Source organism: Dendrobates tinctorius, unplaced genomic scaffold (genome assembly GCF_039654945.1).
Source record: "Dendrobates tinctorius isolate UK_male_01 unplaced genomic scaffold, ASM3965494v1 ptg000211l, whole genome shotgun sequence".
NCBI lineage: Eukaryota > Metazoa > Chordata > Amphibia > Anura > Dendrobatidae > Dendrobates > Dendrobates tinctorius.
In genome coordinates, this window is record NW_027361878.1 from 27,946,860 (window position 1) to 27,966,085 (window position 19,226).

At 44.8% G+C, this 19,226-nt stretch overlaps 1 protein-coding gene across 2 annotated transcripts in view; it reads right to left on the reverse strand.

Moving 5' to 3' along the window:
- LOC141058410 (neutral alpha-glucosidase AB-like) overlaps positions 1–14,279 on the reverse strand; it is a 48,842-nt gene extending 34,563 nt beyond the window's left edge. The window contains exons 1-5 of one of the 2 annotated variants that reach the window (XM_073554659.1): positions 14,158–14,279; positions 12,881–12,989; positions 12,155–12,282; positions 11,896–12,075; positions 11,636–11,701 (exon numbers count right to left, since the gene is read on the reverse strand). In XM_073554659.1, the coding sequence (XP_073410760.1) occupies positions 11,636–11,701; positions 11,896–12,075; positions 12,155–12,243 (335 nt within the window). In that variant the 5' untranslated portion in view covers positions 12,244–12,282; positions 12,881–12,989; positions 14,158–14,279. The remainder of the gene's footprint in view (positions 1–11,635; positions 11,702–11,895; positions 12,076–12,154; positions 12,283–12,880; positions 12,990–14,157) is intronic. The other variant, XM_073554660.1, reaches the window with a different exon arrangement.
- Between the last annotated feature and the right edge of the window lie 4,947 nt (positions 14,280–19,226).

The following is a 19,226-nucleotide window of genomic DNA, read 5'->3' on the forward strand; positions in this document are numbered from 1 at the left end:
AGATCATTGAAGGTTTCCACTCACCAGATTCGGCAGGGGTAGGGGGCCCCCGGCCGGTGCAGCGGCATTGGTGGACATGTCCCGCCGCACTGCCGCACATACCTTACTGTCATGCTGTGGCCCGCAGCCACAGCATGACAGAATTAAAAAAATAAATAAAAAAAAGGTGCCGGTACCCTTTAAACAAAATCTATTTTTTGATGACAGTTCAACTTTACAATGAAATTCCAACCAAAACACTGAGATGTCCATGGTGTATTGGCAATTAAGTAGGATCACTTTCCATGTTACATGCAGTAATGTTTATTTGAAACTATTATTATTTATTTCTATAGCGCCATTAATTCCATGGTGCTGTACATGAGAAGGGGGGTTACATACAAAGTTATAGATATCGTTAACAGTAAACAGATTTACAATGACAGACTGGTACAGAGGGGAGAGGACCCTGTCCTTGCGGACTTACATTCTACGGGATAGTGGGGAAGAGACAGAAGGTCAGGGGTGCAGCAGCTCTGGTGGTGGTGAGGCGGCAGCGGTGGTGAGGCGGCAGAATGGTTATTGCAGGCTGTAAGCTTTCCTGAAAAGATGGGTTTTCAGGTTCTGTTTGAAGGATCCGAGGGTGGTGGATTCTGGAAATATTTTTGAGTTGCAGGCGACAGGAGGTGGCAAGAGATTGGACGTGCGGTTTGAAGGACAGGGCAGAGTCGAGAGTTACTCAAAGGCAGCAGATTTCAGATGTGGGAGAGAGCGTGATGCTGTTACCATAATAGATAGATCGGGTAGGGAAGATACATGAGGTGGAGGAAAGATAATGAGTTCAGTTTTGTCTACGTTGAGTTTTAGGAAGCGAGAGGTGAAAAATGAGGATATGGCTGATAGACACTCTGGGATTCTGGACAGCAGAAAGGTGACATCTGGGTCAGAGAGGTAGATCTGAATGTCATCTGCATACAGGTGGTACTGGAAGCCATGGGACTTTATGAGTTATCCTAGGCCAAGAGTATAGATAGAAAAAAGTAGGGGCCCCAGGACAGAGCCTTGGGGGACTCCAACAGAGAGGGGGCGGGATGAGTAGGTATTGTGGGAGTGGGAGACGTTGAATGTGCGGTCAGAAAGGTATGAGAAAATCCAGGATAGGGCGAGGTCTTTGATGCCAAAGGAAGAAAGAATCTATAGCAGGAGGCAGTGGTCAACTGTGTCAAAGGCAGAGGACAGGTCAAGAAGGAGGAGGATGGAGAATTGTCCGTTAGCTTTGGCTGTTAGTAAGTCATTAGTAATTTTGGTCAGGGCAGTTTCAGTGGAGTGGTGGGGGGTGGAAGCCAGATTGCATGATGTCAAGGTGGGAGTTAGATGAGAGGTGGGAGGAAAGTTGAGCATGGACATGCTATTCAAGGAGTTTGGAAGCAAATGGGAGCAGTGATATGGGGCGATAGCTGTGCATAGCAGTTGGGTCAAGGTTTGATTTTTTGAGGATGGGTGTTACGGTGGCATGTTTGAAGGCAGAGGGGAAGGTACCAGAAGTTAGGGATAGGTTGAAGAGATGGGTTAGGGCTGGAATGATCATGTTAGTGAGGTTGGGGAGCAGATGGGAAGGGATGGGGTCAAGTGCACAGGTGGTGAGGCGTGATTTGGAAAGGAGATGAGTAAGCTCTCCTTCAGTGATGTTGGAGAGGGAGGTTATTAGGGAGGGGCAGAGGTCTGGTATGTGGAGCGGTTGGGGTGGTGGAACTGTGAAGGTTTGCCTTATTTGGTCAATCTTGTTTTTGAAGTAGGTGGCAAAGTCCTCAGCAGAGATATGGGGAGTTGGAGGTGGCAGTGGTGTGCGGAGGAGAGAGTCGAATGTGCTGAACAGTTGTTTTGGGTTGTGGGATAGTGAAGATACAAGGCTTGTTAAATAGGTCTGTTTAGCAGAGGTGATGGCTGATTTAAAGGCAAGTGTAGCTTGTTTGAAAGCAGTGAAGTCGTCTGGCAGGCGTGTTTTCTTCCAACGCCACTCTGCGACCCTGGATGCTTGTCGAAGTTTTTTGGTGAGGTTGTTGTGCCAGGGTTGCCTATTGGTTTGTCGCACTTTAACATGCATGAGAGGAGCGACTGAGTCTATGGCTGATGTGAGGGTGGCATAACACTAACTAGACATATACCTTTTAATATCTTATTAGTGACAAGAAAAAAACATACTAGCTTATCCATTTAATTGTTTTCCTATTTTTGTTTTTAGATGCCACGAAAACCCTCTATTGATAGTCAGACATTAAAAAACACATTAAAATCTTATCCTGGCATTTTCAATGCTAATGGAGAGTTAAAGTCAGCCTCTGATCCTATCTGGAGGGAAGTATGTTCTCACCCCTCCTTGCAGAAATATAGCTCCTTGATGGAAGAATCAGAAACTTCCCAGGCTATATTTAAACCCAAACAGATACATGACTATGTATTTCAAAATAGGTATGATCTGCAGACGTTCTTACGTATGGAACATAACATCTTGCCTCAATCAAAAGATACAGAAATTAAGGAGTTGTGGCCTGACACAAGCACATCTGATGAAAACTCTTCAGAGGAACACTCTTCAGAGGGTGGCTTTGTGCGCACACAGGGACGAGAACCAACACTTCTATGGCATGTATTAATCCCTTATGACCAATACTTAGAGATCAAGCCCAAAACAGTGTTCTATAATGAGGGTGACAGCAAAAAGAGGCGCAGGGTGCTCAAAAAACACGCATGGACTTCTATTATAACAGAGGTTCTTTATAAACAGCATGGACTCCCATGTGCCTTCTCCTTTAGGAGGAACAAAGTTCGTATGGGTGAAGACAAAGCAAGAAAGTTCTTAACTGCAAATGGGCATTGCACAGAGTGCAAAGCAGCAGTGTATATTTCTGCAGAAGAGGAACCTAATCTGGGAAACCCTTTAATTCTTCATGTTCGAGCCCCTGACACAAGACCCATACCACACTCCAAAAAAAATCAGTTGACAGGTGAGAAGAGAAGGAAACTTGGAGAAGAAATGTTAAAAACTTTACCCTCCAATTGGAGACGAGAAACAATTGATTCCGAAATAGCATTTGGAGAAAAGGAACCACCAACCATACCATCACTAAGAATTTGTCAAGATGCTAGGCAAGAAGCTATGGATAGGATGTTTGGTACACCAAAGTTGAAAGATCCAGTTTTATCACTGTCTCAGATGAAAAGTACTCATAAGTATGCAGGAGATATTCATACTATCTCATATGATGGTTTTTTTGTTCATTGTTGGTCAAAGGAACAAATATATATTTTTAAGAAGTATTGTTCAAAGCATTGCTTCCCTCGCATTCAAGTAGATGCCACAGGGAGTTTGGTATTAAAAATAAAAAGAGAAAATAAATTGTCTGCTCATATTTTTTTATATGAGATTGTTATTAACTTTGAGAATACACAAATGAGTGTATCTCAAATGTTGAGTGAAATTCAAGATACTCCAACTATAACTTTTTGGCTGGAAAAATGGATAAAGGATGTGCAGAAATTGCCTAAAGAATGTGTCTGTGACTTTTCTCATGCATTACTTGGTGCATTGTCACGAGCTCTAAATGACTGTAGCCTTAACACATACTTGAGGACTTGCTTGTTCCTCCTACTTGGCAATAAAAGTGAAAAACCGAAATGCTATATACGAGGAGATGTTGCCCACCTGATTAAAACTGTATGTCGGTGGAAGTGCTTTCCAAAAAATGCAAAACTTGTGAGGAAGTTCTATATACGATGTGTTGGACTTCTGGTCAAGTGTGAATCATTTGACATTCTTAAACAGCTTGTTCTCAGTACCTTTATTCTTTGTGTATCTGAGACAACAGGTAACATCAGTGATCGTGAAACATCAAAATATAAAACATCAAAGGCATACCTTTGCCATTGCATTGAGACTGGGAATTTGAGAATTATTGATGAGTATCTGGAGAATTGTCAGGAGACTGAAATACTCAGTGATGAAAATGAAAAGAACTATAGTGAGCCACTGTCAGGATGGCTAAATGACATTGTGCAAGAAGCAGAAACTGCAAGTCTAGAACAAGGGGAACAGCCAAACCCTTACTTCTGTCCAGATTTTTCTCATAAACTAGTTCACCTTCTGAAGTATTTTCCTATTTGGACATCTGTGATGCAACCAGTTTTTAAATCACCAAATAAAACAGCCTCTTCTGCATCAGTTGAGGGAGATTTTGGCCTTTTGAAGAACTCCATTCTTCAGCATATTCAAACTCCAATGCGAGTTGACAAATTTGTTGCATTGCATTTAAGTGCTCTGTGTGGGCGCTCAAAAATGGCAGCTGCTGTACATGTCACAGAAAGTAACAGTTTAGTAACATTGCAAAAGGAAGAGGTCATCGATGAATCTGCCATAGACAAACATGGGCAGCAGGAAAAAAGTAATGAAAAAGAAGTTGTTAGTGAACACATAAAGAAACTGACAGACACTCTCCTGCCTCTTCAACAATTTATGAAAGAAACAAGTGTTTTAGAAAGTAGGAACACGGAACAGAGTGTGGTAGAGCTTAGGGAAGAAGAATGTTGGCGGGGTAAAACCAACTCTCAATTGAAAATTGTACATACTCCCATAGCACAAAATGAAGGTGATAACAAATCGTTGAAGTCCAAGGATTTACTTTCCCCACTGAACATACCTTTCAAGAAGAGACCAACATATTTAACGCCGTATCCAAATATATGTCAAATAATTGATGATCCTTGTTCACGAAAACTTTTAGGTATCCTGCGCAATGGGAATCTCTTGAACACCATTAATATAAATAATAACGTGTATAAGGTCAATAATACTTGCCCATTTGACTCTTTGCTTCATAGTTTGTCAACCATGTTTGTTGATTATGACTCATACAGAAACTTCATAACTAACTCAGAAAACCCATTTTTGGGTGTTGTTAAGTATTTTGTGGAATTTGGGGCAAATCAAAACATGTACAGAAAGAGAGCTCAGTTGATACAGGAAAATTACACAAGCCACACACTTCTAGGTGGAATTACGAGTTTGGATGCAGAAGATTACATTGGCCATACAGTAGAATTGTTTTTAAAAGACATCCCCAGTTCAACAGAAATATCTACATGTCAAAATGTCACATGTAAAAACAACAAAGAACGATGCAATATCTTTTGGCCAATCAACACTAATGATGTAAAACATGGTTTTGAGCGTGCTATGCAAATTTCATCTAAGGTCATTAATAAACCATGTACACCCAACTGCAGCCAACGTACTACGATTATCTACAAACCAGGACCACATCTTATAATAGAGCCACGTGTTGGTTTACCGAGAAAGCAACGAATCTCTGAATTCCCCACTCAAGTGATCATACCAGATATACGTTATACATTAGGAGCCATTATAATGCATGTTCAAGGAAACCACTACATTTCATATCGTAGAAGAAAGGACAGTTGTTGGGAAGTTTACGACGACATGAGCTACTCTGTAAAAACGGTAGACCCACATAAACTATGTGGAAATGCAGAAGTTGTAATATATGTTAAAATGTAGCTTTTCCTGTTTACAGGTATAACAAATGAGTAAAGACAATCGCTCTTTAAAGAGTAGCTAAACTTTTAAGCAAGTTTACCTCTATTGTCTCCTCGGGCCTTGTTGTTATGACATTACTTAGTCCTGCAGCAGTACAGCGCTCCTGACCGCTGCATCGCACTCTGTCTCCCCAATGTCCACCAGATATTTCCTCTTGCTGGTGACTACATATGGAGTCACCCAAGATTGCACCAGAACTGATCAGAGCCTTCCTTTCCTTATTGCGAATCAGATTTCACAGGAAAAGGAAGCCTCCGATTGGGGCTGATGCCATCTTGGGTGACTACACATGTAGACACTTGCCAGAGAAAATATTGGGTGGATGTCGGGGAGACAGAGCAGGTGTGAATGGCAAGAACCATGGCTGATACCACAGTGTAGGAACACAAAACTGGCAGGACTAAGGTAAGTTAGAATGAGGGTGGGGAAGCCAATTGATTTAAACTGGTTTGAAAGTTTAGCTATTCTTTAAAACACTTCTTGTAAAGCTAAGGCTGGGGGTCAGGGGGGTTTCATTCAGCTCCTCTGTCAAAAATAAGAGGCTGAATACAACAAAACAAAGACTTTTGCTTCCCCGATAACTTGAATAAGGATACAAGCCTTCTGAACTGCTCGTACTAGAAATGTTAAGGCTGCTTTAAAATAGGGGGGTAAAAAAAAGGCCTGCATGTAGGAAGAAAAAAAAGTGCTAATATTTTGAGCACTAGCAGTTCAGTAAGTTACTGTCCCCGTTCCAGCAAACAGGGAAGCAAACTATTATATTTGGTTCTGTCCAGCCTCTCCTTTGGACAGAGAAGCTGAATATAACTATACGTTGTCCTTGTGAACTCAGCCTACGCTAAGTGCATTTACAGACCATTTTCATATACTGTAACTGAAACCAAACTAGATTTCAAAATTAGTTATATGTCAAAAGCAATAAGTAAAAAAAAAAAAAAAAAAAAAAGAGGACTATCTTTTAATTCTCAAAGAGTAACTAAACTTTTCTATTTCATAAGTGGGCAGGGAGGGGGCATATATATTTACTTCTATATAGATGCAGGGTCTACAGATTCTGAAAGTGCCCCCAAGTTACACCGCCAACCATCCTCCGGATTTTTATTTCTTCAGCCGACTGGCTTAATCAGCCTGACTGACAAAAGGGAGAAAAGGGGAGAGCAATGTGACCGTGGTCCTAATTGGCTGGTTGCTGTTAGAGCTAGCAGCCAGCCAATCAGGAGTTTGGCCACAGTGCTAGCCATGTCCGTGATATCATGCAGATCATGGAAGAAAAGGAAATCTAGTGGACAGCTGTGGAAATTGTAAGGGGAAATTTGAAGGCACTTACAAGAGTCTTTAGACTCTGCATATAAATACAGTACAGGTTAGTATGCAAATCTCAGTGGCTTTCACTGCCACACTGTACCAACCAAGAAGAAACAAAAAAAATGTAAATTTGCATGGATTTCTAACAGACAATACATGTAATACAAGTAATAACCCTCACATACCCCCATGTTAAGCAATAATGCCCCCAAAGTCAGTAATGTTGCCTTCGTTTTGCTCTCCTGTGTGTCCCGAGTCCCACTCCTCACCACCTGCTGCACAGCAATATGGCTTACATGGCAGCAGGAGCGAGTGGCTGCATGGAGCTCATCACCTACAGGAGGGCTGCTGCTGTCTGAGCTGATCCGACATCTGCAGTCTGGGTCCGGACGCTTAGGAGGCAGTGACACAGCAGCGCTTGCCAAGCTCCTCACAGGCTGAGCACAGCTACAGCCTCTACTAGGAGCTAAGCCGGCCTCGGAGGAGCGTCCCGACCGCCACACACTTCTTTCTATCCAAAGACTGTTTCTCCATTCCTAAGTAGGGTTTTTGTATGAGTGAAGAAAAACTATAAGGGAAATGGAGATAAATTTATTCAAATATGTTTAATCATAGGATACCAATAATAATTTACAATACATATTCACGAAAGATGTAGGCTGTATCTAAAGAATAGAAGGACTGAAAATTCCCATGAGTGCCAAATAACTCAAACAAAGGAAAGAAGAAGAAGAACAGTAACGCCCCGGTGTTGGGGTGATAGTGTTCTTTCTTTTGTTTGAGTTACTTTGCACTCATGGGAATTTTCAGTCCTTCTCTTCTTTAGATACAGCCTACATCTTTCGTGAATATTTATTGTAAATTATTATTGGTATTCTATGAGATTAAACATTTGAATAAAATTATATCTAGTCACATTAGTAATTTTCTTTGTTTTTTGTATAATTCAAACACCGATAACTCAGGAACTTCGTCTAGATGTTAAAATGTACATGTTATATTTATATTACAGGGATTTACAGTCCTAAACTTTCAGGTTTTCACTGTTTAAATATCTATTTCTGTAAGGTATTACTTTTACTTGTGTTTTTGTACTAATAAGATTTATTTTTTTGATAATTAAATTGATTAAAAATGAGACCACATGAGGAGTTTTTGTTTAGTCTATGTACAGGCTTTTTTAACCCCTTGACGACCGCCCATTGACTTTTGCCAACGGGGCTAGCCGGGCCTTATTCATCCGCCATAGAGTTTTCACGTCGGGCGGGGAATGGCAGCCCCAGCTAGCCCCATCGGCAATCGCGGGATCCCAGCTGTCCTACTGTCAGCTGGGATCCCAACCCCCAAAAATTAAATATTTTAATATTTATTCCACACGGTAAACACCATAAAAAATAAAAAAAGCCATAATTTCTATTTTTTTCACTGTTTGAGTCACAAAAAAAGGCATAAAACGCGATTAAAAAATCGGATATACTCCAAAATGGTCCGAATAAGAACTACAACTCTTCCCGCAAAAAATGAGGCATCCCACAGCTCCGTAGTCAGACAAATAAAAGCGCCACGGGGCTGCGCATGCGGCGAGACCAAATCCTCTCCAATTATTTAAAAAAAAACATTTTACTTTTTAAAAGTAGTAAAAAGAAAAAAAATTACATAAATTTGGTTTCGGTGTGTCCGACCTGACACGGAGAATAAAGATATTCTGCTATTTTTACCGCACTGGAAACTAACTAAAAATAAAACTCAAAAAACATTAGCGTAATTAATTTTTTTTTAAATTTTGCCTCTCCTAAAAAATAAATAAAAGTTATACAAAACATTATATGCACTCCAAAGTGGTGCCAAGGAAAAATACAACTTGCTAGCTATGCAAAAAACAAGCCAACTGTACTTTGAAATTTGCCGATTTTTAAATGGATTCTGATAGATATTCGTTAGATCCGTTTGAGCAGCGGCGACTTCGACGGGGGCCAGTTGTGGGCAGCATCAGGACTTCACTGGCGATGTGTCATGGCGAGGAAGGGGGACAGTGTGCTGCGATGATTGCGAAGAGGCGAGCCTGTAGGCATCATGGGGGACGAGAATGACTGACTCGCTGACCGAACTTTCAGATTGTCCCACTCACTCACCACCTCCTCACTTCACTCTCTCTCTGTTGGTCTCCCCCAATTGGACCCCTCCTCTTCTCCATCTACACCTCAGAACCGCTGCTAAAACGGATCTAACGAATATCTATCAGAATCCATCCAAAAAACGGCAAATTTCAAATTAGGGGGGGCTAACCCGTACCTAACCCCCCACCTGACACCCCCAATATCTCGGGAACGAAAGGAGATCTAACGTTAATTTTTGCTGATCAAACCGGATCTAACGAATATCTATCAGAATCCATCCAAAAAACGGCAAATTTCAAATTAGGGGGGGCTAACCCGTACCTAACCCCCCACCTGACACCCCCAATATCTCGGGAACGAAAGGAGATCTAACGTTAATTTTTGCTGATCAAACCGGATCTAACGAATATCTATCAGAATCCATCCAAAAAACGGCAAATTTCAAATTAGGGGGGGCTAACCCGTACCTAACCCCCCACCTGACACCCCCAATATCTCGGGAACGAAAGGAGATCTAACGTTAATTTTTGCTGATCAAACCGGATCTAACGAATATCTATCAGAATCCATCCAAAAAACGGCAAATTTCAAATTAGGGGGGGCTAACCCGTACCTAACCCCCCACCTGACACCCCCAATATCTCGGGAACGAAAGGAGATCTAACGTTAATTTTTGCTGATCAAACCGGATCTAACGAATATCTATCAGAATCCATCCAAAAAACGGCAAATTTCAAATTAGGGGGGGCTAACCCGTACCTAACCCCCCACCTGACACCCCCAATATCTCGGGAACGAAAGGAGATCTAACGTTAATTTTTGCTGATCAAACCGGATCTAACGAATATCTATCAGAATCCATCCAAAAAACGGCAAATTTCAAATTAGGGGGGGCTAACCCGTACCTAATCCCCCACCTGACACCCCCAATATCTCGGGAACGAAAGGAGATCTAACGTTAATTTTTGCTGATCAAACCGGATCTAACGAATATCTATCAGAATCCATCCAAAAAACGGCAAATTTCAAATTAGGGGGGGCTAACCCGTACCTAACCCCCCACCTGACACCCCCAATATCTCGGGAACGAAAGGAGATCTAACGTTAATTTTTGCTGATCAAACCGGATCTAACGAATATCTATCAGAATCCATCCAAAAAACGGCAAATTTCAAATTAGGGGGGGCTAACCCGTACCTAACCCCCCACCTGACACCCCCAATATCTCGGGAACGAAAGGAGATCTAACGTTAATTTTTGCTGATCAAACCGGATCTAACGAATATCTATCAGAATCCATCCAAAAAATGGCAAATTTCAAATTAGGGGGGCTAACCCCCACCTGACACCCCCAATATCTCGGAAACGAAAGGAGATCTAACGCTAATTTTTGCTGATCAAACCGGATCTAACGAATATCTATCAGAATCCATCCAAAAAACGGCAAATTTCATAGTTGGGGGGGCTAGCTACGGGTTAGCCCCCCCTGGAAAAGATCGTAAATATCTCATTTTGTAGGGGTGATCTAACGTTAGTTTTGGTTGATCAAACCGGATCTAACAAAGATCTAACGAATGTAGTCATTTTTTACCCAAATTCTCACTAAGGGGGGGCTAACCCGGGGGTGGTCTCTATCGGTAGTCTTAGACTGGAAACCCGGACATGGCCCGTACTACTGTCATCCCAGGAAAATGTACAAAAATGGCAGCCAAGGAGCAAGTTAAAGTATCTCCTGTTCTGGGGAAAATGACTGATACTACTGGAGTAACCATGTCTCTAATCTGCTTTCATTAGCGGCACGGACCGACTGCCGTCTCCGGTGATCAACCACCATATTACATTCAGTAGGACTGGAGCCGGCACCTCTCCAGCACTCTCCTACCGAGCCGCCAAACAGAAAATGTACATGAAATGCAGAAAATAATTTGTAATATTCTCCGCTTCTCTACTGCAATGAAATCCTAGACATATGTAAATGATTTTTTTCCCTGCATGTTATACGTGTCCCTTCACAACAGTGGCCATACACCTAGCAGTGGATCGCTGTAGGACAAATCTCTGCTCCATAATGGCTAGACCCTTCTGGATGAGGCTCATCTTCACTGGGGAATGGATAAGAGGAGAACTGGGAGACCCCAAAACACATTACAAAGCTGGCAATCCAAGCCTGCAGTGTATGGGCACCTTAACTTAAGGCAACTGCTGCAAAAAAATCCGCTCTACTCATCCTCCCCAGGTCCACCAGTCTCTCCATGCACTGACGTCCCATCAGTAAATCTCAGCGACTTGTGCCCAAGCTCACAACTGAGTTCAAAGTAACGTCAGCGCTGCAGACAACAGATACTGGGAGCAGCAATGGAAACTCTGATGTGGACCTGGGGAGGGTGAGTAAAGCAAGTCACTGGGGGAAAATAGGTCTTTTGAAATCAGAATACCCTTTCTAACCAGTGTCTCACTTGAAAATGGAAAGCACCATAGAAAAAGTAGCACTTGGTCCTCTACTAGAGTTCTACCTGCCGCCTTTAGTTCCCCGTTAAGTCTCACCTGCGTTATTCTTACGTCAAAGCTCGAGTATGTCAGTCATGTATGTCAAGTCAAGTTTGCAAGCGGGATCAATGATTACCTAGAGAAAAGATTCTTCACTTTATGCCACATGTTACCGACAGCGCTACTAACTTTAGCCGAGAGACTGGGAGGTGATGGGGCACGAGAGGAGAGGGCAGAAAGAAAAAAAAGGGATGGGGCATAGAGCAAAAAAGAAAGAAAAACACATTTCAGTTTCAATTCCCAGGTCAAAATAAGCCCAACCCATAACCCCAATAATTCAACGATTTATTCCCAAAATTACGTCCCAATCACTCGTGAGCGCCCTCCATTACTTACGTGTCTTTCCTTTCTCTGTACTCCTCAAAGTAAAGCAAGCCACGAGAGTTGACGCTCAGGACCAGATCTCGCCCGGCCAGGATGTCCAGGCGGAAAGGTGATCCGGTCACCAGAAGCTTGTGCTCCTCGCTCCCCAGGGACAGCTCCAGGGTATTATCGTCCTGTCCGGTTACCTGCAGACTGTCGGAACATTCGTGAGTACACATGTACGCGAAGAGAGCTGTAAGGACGTAACGTACACCAACGTGGGTTCACTTACTTATCAGGGGTGGGTGTCCCGAGCAGCACATCGGGAACCTCATAACGGGGTCTTAAAGGCTTGATCTCATTGATCTTAATACGGGTCATGTTCCCATGGAGCCCAAAGACTTCCAGAAGGAGGGAAACCTAGGAGGGATTAAATCAAGAACCGCTCAGGAAATAAACTAAGACGTAGGCCTCACTCGGACGTCATTTTTATTGCATCCCAAAAATGGATCCATTTCCATCAGTATTATAAAAAATAAAAGATTGAAAAGTTATAGCACAAGGATGCAACTCAGAAGACATCAGTAGGCTGTGAGAGACCTTCGCGGACCTATAAGTTTGAATGGGGGAGATTGATCTGCATCTTCGATAGAAAAAAAAAAAATGTTGTTTTTTTTTTTTTGGGGGGGGGAGGGTCTGCCAGACATATAGACATGTGAAAAGCCCCGTAGACTTTACTGGTTAGGCCGGGATCACACTACCGTGTCTGATGTGAGAAACTCGTATCAACACCCGGCGGCACTCATAAAGATACATGTAGCCGCAACTCTGGTCCTGATGCAAGAGACTCGTGCGAGTTTCATCACACACGGTAGTGTGATCCCAGCCTTAAGCCTTCTATCCATGAAAAACAGATGTGTGAATGAGGCTTAATACAGACCTAAAAATTACCCAGGGGCTGTGAGGACTTGCAGTGCATACACTGGGGAAAGGATAATCGATCCTGCCGAAATCTTACCTGGGTCTTGTCGTTAATCAGCTGGATTTCAAGTTTATCCGCAGTCAGTTTTGCGCTTCCCAGCAAAGCCCGGTATTGAGAGGGTCCCGGCTCCAGCTTGCGCTGACGTCTACAAGAACATCGGTGATAAAAGACAAATATTTATCCCAACTGAAAGCAAAGAACAGACTATGGGGGGCTGTAAATAAAAATCTGCTCTGCTTTCCATCCTGGCTATAACAGGTCTCCTCAACTATAAAAGATTATAGGAGATCTTGCTGATCACAGGATCCCTTCCTTAATAATTGAGACCAGGGACTGCAACCCCTAGAACCAAATTCTGCAGAGACCTTCTGGAAAGATTTGGGAGGTGGTCACATTAAGGCTCCGCTCTATTCAATGTCTATGGGACTGCCGGAAATAGCCGAGTGCTGGACTTTCACAGACAATGAATGGAGGTTAAACGTGAGCTCTCTTCAACAAGGTGCTGTGCAGAACCCCATTTTGGGCTTATTTCCTTCTACCTATTGAGCTGGAGTATAGAAGGTGTGGGGATCAGAGGAGTTAAAAAAAAAAAAAAAAGAAAAAAAAATCAATTTACCCCCCAGTGTCTCTAACTCCTCGATACTGACACTGGAGTTGGCCTCCCCTGCTTATTCAGCGTCTATAGGGATTTCTAGGAACGTCTGAACTTCAATTTGCATCTCACTCAGAATCAGAGAGAGGAATCCCAGACATCAAGATCATAAATTGATGGCGTAGCCTTGCAAGAAATAGATTAATGAAAGGCAAACGGCCCTTTTTAATTTCTAACACCAACTAATTATTAGCGGACCTTTTACTTAAGTGCAGTCGTGTGGACTGTGTGTGACCGCTGAGGGAAAGCCTGCAGCGTGAGATCTGTATTAGAGCAATTATTAATACGCCCGCTTCGAGAATGGCTGCACTCTCGACCTCATCAGTCAGCGGCGGCTACCAATGGAGGCCATAACTGCAGTCTGCCGCTCACCAGCCCTGCGGCTCCATCCTGTGGTTTTGGGATTAGGTAACTTGTCACTTAAAACAGCAGATTCCCCGGAATCCAGAGACGAGATTTCTTATGCTCTCTGTGGAAAAGGGGTCCGGCGACCCCCCTGTACTTTCCATAGAAAGATCTAAGCAGCCGCGTGGCAGAGCGAGTCTTGCACAATGCAACAGCACTCCGGGCACTGCCAGCGCCACGCGTCCTCCAGTGGGTGCAGTCATTGTGATTTTGTAGGAGAAGGTGCACAGACCTATGAAATATTCGGGTCACTTACTTGCAGAACGAGCTCTGTTCACATGTCTTGAAGTTGCTCCTATCGACACTCAGGCCGGGAGTAAGACAGACCGAAAACACGAGAGCGAGCCCAAGGAGCCTAGAAGAGAGCAGGACGAGATCAGACAGGAGACGGTGACAAAGGGGGAAATTATACAAAGAAAGAAACTGGAAGGATCAGAACGGGGGATCGGTGAGGGGTTCACGTTTATCACCCCCCCAAGACTATCTCAGTCCTGAAATATGGCAAGGTGCAGCCAATCATATCCAATATGGTTGACCAGTATTTCCCGTGGCCAGGAGGAGTTTTTCTGACAACATCACAAACAGATCTTCCCTTATAAACCTTCACAAAAGTAAGAAAATAAATGTAATGTGCTGCCAAGACACACAGAGGGACAACATGCAGACACCTTCCGGGTATGGAAAGAGGATCTGTCATCACTCCTGACGTCTGTAAACAAATATCTTATTAACAGCTCTTATAAATCTGCAGAAGGTGGGTCCCCCGTTATTCCCCCTGGAAATGGAGGCGCCCCTAAATAGTGACGGCCAGCTGAAACTTCAAGGAGGGATAACAGAGGAAAAGGAGATCGATCTCGGTTCTAAGAAAGGAATGGGGAAGACAATCATTGAGTAAAACTGCCAAATCCTGGGAGATCAATTATTAACCATCCAGTGTACAATTCATGGGCTCGCCCCATTGCAGAGACCTCCACTGATCACTAAAACTGTCATCCCAAAGCGGAGGTTTAAGCCCCCCGAGAAGATAGTAGGCTGGTGGGTGAGAATCAGTAGCAGAGGGGGCGTTGTGGTCTGGGACCACCCAGGGACGATTAGGCACAACCTGTAGAGTACGGGACAATCCCTTTAAAAAGGGGACCAAACAGCATAGTTCTGATAATATAACGTTAAGTTAACCATTTGAGCCCCCACAAAGATCAACTCCGAGCATATACAAGCCAATGGAGTCAGAATGTTGGAAAAGCCGAACATCTCTGCAAACTTCCCTCCGTCCCCTGTATATTGGGCAGGTTAGACATAAGTAGTGCGCTCTCAGAATGAGAGAACACGGGGCTTGTGTGCCATTTGTTACCATGGAAACGCATGGGTCAGCAAAGGAGCTGTGGACCCAACCAGTGGAAATTTTGCGCTCGCTTCACTTTCCTCATAATTCGATGCACTGGAGCTCACGATTCCGCCACAATAAGTCACTAAACCAAAAACGTTTAATAAATAAAAGAAAAATGAGAAACACAGAAGGGAATCGCTGATCTGTAACTGGAAAAGTCATGAACAAAGAACTGCCGGCACGTTATGTACTATGGTGACATGCCACGGGAGAGGGGAGGCCTAGAACTGAGGCACGACTGCTAAAGAGCTCTGCCCACCCTGATACAGTAATATCCTACAGTACATGGTGGAAGCTGGGGGTAGTGATCAATCCCTATCACACAGTACATGGTGGATGCTGGGGGTAATGATCCATCACTATCACACAGTACATGGTGAATGCTGGGGGTAGTGATCCCTCACTATCACACTGTACATGGTGGATGCTGGGGGTAGTGATCCCTCACTATCACACTGTACATGGTGAATGCTGGGGGTAGTGATCCCTCACTATCACACAGTACATGGTGAATGCTGGGGGTAGTGATCCCTCACTATCACACTGTACATGGTGGATGCTGGGGTCAGTGATCCATCACTATCACACTGTACATGGTGGATGCTGGGGGGTAGTGATCCATTACTATCACACAGTACATGGTGAATGCTGGGGGTAGTGATCCCTCACTATCACACTGTACATGGTGGATGCTGGGGGCAGTGTTCCATCGCTATCACACTGTACATGGTGGATGCTGGGGGTAGTGATCGCTCACTATCACACTGTACATGGTGGATGCTGAGGGCAGTGTTCCATCGCTATCACACTGTACATGGTGGATGCTGGGGGCAGTGTTCCATCGCTATCACACTGTACATGGTGGATGCTGGGGGCAGTGATCCATCACTATCACACTGTACATGGTGGATGCTGGGGGTAATGATCCATCACTATCACACAGTACATGGTGGATGCTGGGGGTAGTGATCCATCACTATCACACAGTACATGGTGAATCCTGGGGGTAGTGATCCATCACTATCACACTGTACATGGTGGATGCTGGGGTCAGTGATCCATCACTATCACACTGTACATGGTGGATGCTGGGGTCAGTGATCCATCACTATCACACTGTGCATGGTGGATGCTGGGGGCAGTGATCCATCACTATCACACTGTACATGGTGGATGCTGGGGGCAGTGATCCATCACTATCACACAGTACATGGTGGATGCTGGGGGCAGTGATCTACCACTATCACACTGTACATGGTGGATGCTGGGGGTAGTGATCCATCACACTGTACATGGTGGATGCTTGGGGTAGTGATCCATCACACTGTACATGGTGGATGCTGGGGGTAGTGATCCATCACACTGTACATGGTGGATGCTGGGGGTAGTGATCCATCACACTGTACATGGTGGATGCTGGGGGTAGTGATCCATCACACTACATGGTGGATGCTGGGGGTAGTGATCCATCACACTGTACATGGTGGATGCTGGGGGTAGTGATCCATCACACTGTACATGGTGGATGCTGGGGGCAGTGATCCATCACACTGTACATGGTGGATGCTGGGGGCAGTGATCCATCACTATCACACTGTACATGGTGGATGCTGGGGGTAGTGATCCATCACTATCACACTGTACATGGTGGATGCTGGGGGTAGAGATCCATCACTATCACACTGTACATGGTGGATGCTGGGGGTAGTGATCCATCACTATCACACTGTACATGGTGGATGCTGGGGGTAGAGATCCATCACTATCACACTGTACATGGTGGATGCTGGGGGTAGAGATCCATCGCTATCACACTGTACATGGTGGATGCTGGGGGTAGAGATCCATCGCTATCACACTGTACATGGTGGATGCTGGGGGTAGTGATCCATCGCTATCACACAGTACATGGTGGATGCTGGGGGTAGTGATCCATCGCTATCACACAGTACATGGTGGATGCTGGGGGTAATGATCCATCGCTATCTCACTGTACATGGTGGATGCTGGGGGTAGTGATCCATCGCTATCACACTGTACATGGTGGATGCTGGGGGTAGAGATCCATCACCCATCACTGTACATGGTGGATGCTGGGGGCAGTGATCCATCACTATCACACTGTACATGGTGGATGCTGGGGGCAGTGATCCATCACTATCACACTGTACATGGTGGATGCTGGGGGCAGTGATCCATCACTATCACACTGTACATGGTGGATGCTGGGGGCAGTGATCCATCACTATCACACTGTACATGGTGGATGCTGGGGGCAGTGATCCATCACTATCACACTGTACATGGTGGATGCTGAGGGCAGTGATCCATCACTATCACACTGTGCATGGTGGATGCTGGGGGCCGTGATCCATCACTATCACACTGTGCATGGTGGATGCTGGGGGCCGTGATCCATCACTATCACACTGTGCATGGTGGATGCTGGGGGCAGTGATCCATCACTATCACACTGTACATGGTGGATGCTGGGGGCAGTGATCCATCACTATCACACAGTACATGGTGGATGCTGGGGGCAGTGATCCATCACTATCACACAGTACATGGTGGATGCTGGGGGTAGTGATCCATCACTATCACACTGTACATGTTGGATGCTGGGGGCAGTGATCCATCACTATCACACTGTACATGGTGGATGCTGGGGGTAATGATCCATCACTATCACACTGTACATGGTGGATGCTGGGGACAGTGATCCATCACTATCACACTGTACATGGTGGATGCTGGGGGCAGTGATCCATCACTATCACACTGTACATGGTGGATGCTGGGGGCAGTGATCCATCACTATCACACTGTACATGGTGGATGCTGGGGGCAGTGATCCATCACTATCACACTGTACATGGTGGATGCTGGGGGCAGTGATCTATCACACAGTACATGGTGGATGCTGGGGGTAATGATCCATCACTATCACACAGTACATGGTGGATGCTGGGGGCAGTGATCCATCACTATCACACTGTACATGGTGAATGCTGGGGGTAATGATCCATCACTATCACACAGTACATGGTGGATGCTGGGGGCAGTAATCCATCGCTATCACACAGTACATGGTGGATGCTGGGGGCAGTGATCCATCGCTATCACACTGTACATGGTGGATGCTGGGGGCAGTGATCCATCACTATCACACTGTACATGGTGGATGCTGGGGGCAGTGATCCATCACTATCACACTATACATGGTGGATGCTGGGGGTAGTGATCCATCACTATCACACTGTACATGGTGGATGCTGGGGGTAGTGATCCCTCACTATCACACTGTACATGGTGGATGCAGGGGTCAGTGATACATCACTATCACACTGTACATGGTGGATGATGGGGGCAGTGATCCATCACTATCACACTGTACATGGTGGATGATGGGGGCAGTGATCCATCACTGTCACACTGTACATGGTGGATGCTGGGGTCAGTGATCCATCACTATCACACTGTACATGGTGGATGCTGGGGTCAGTGATCCATCACTATCACACTGTACATGGTGGATGATGGGGGCAGTGATCCATCACTATCACACTGTACATGGTGGATGCTGGGGGCAGTGATCCATCACTATCACACTGTACATGGTGGATGCTGGGGGTAGTGATCCATCACTATCACACTGTACATGGTGGATGATGGGGGCAGTGATCCATCACTATCACACTGTACATGGTGGATGCTGGGGGTAGTGATCCATCACTATCACACAGTACATGGTGGATGCTGGGGTCAGTGATCCATCACTATCACACTGTACATGGTGGATGCTGGGGGCAGTGATCTATCACACAGTACATGGTGGATGCTGGGGGTAATGATCCATCACTATCACACAGTACATGGTGGATGCTGGGGGCAGTGATCCATCACTATCACACTGTACATGGTGGATGCTGGGGGCA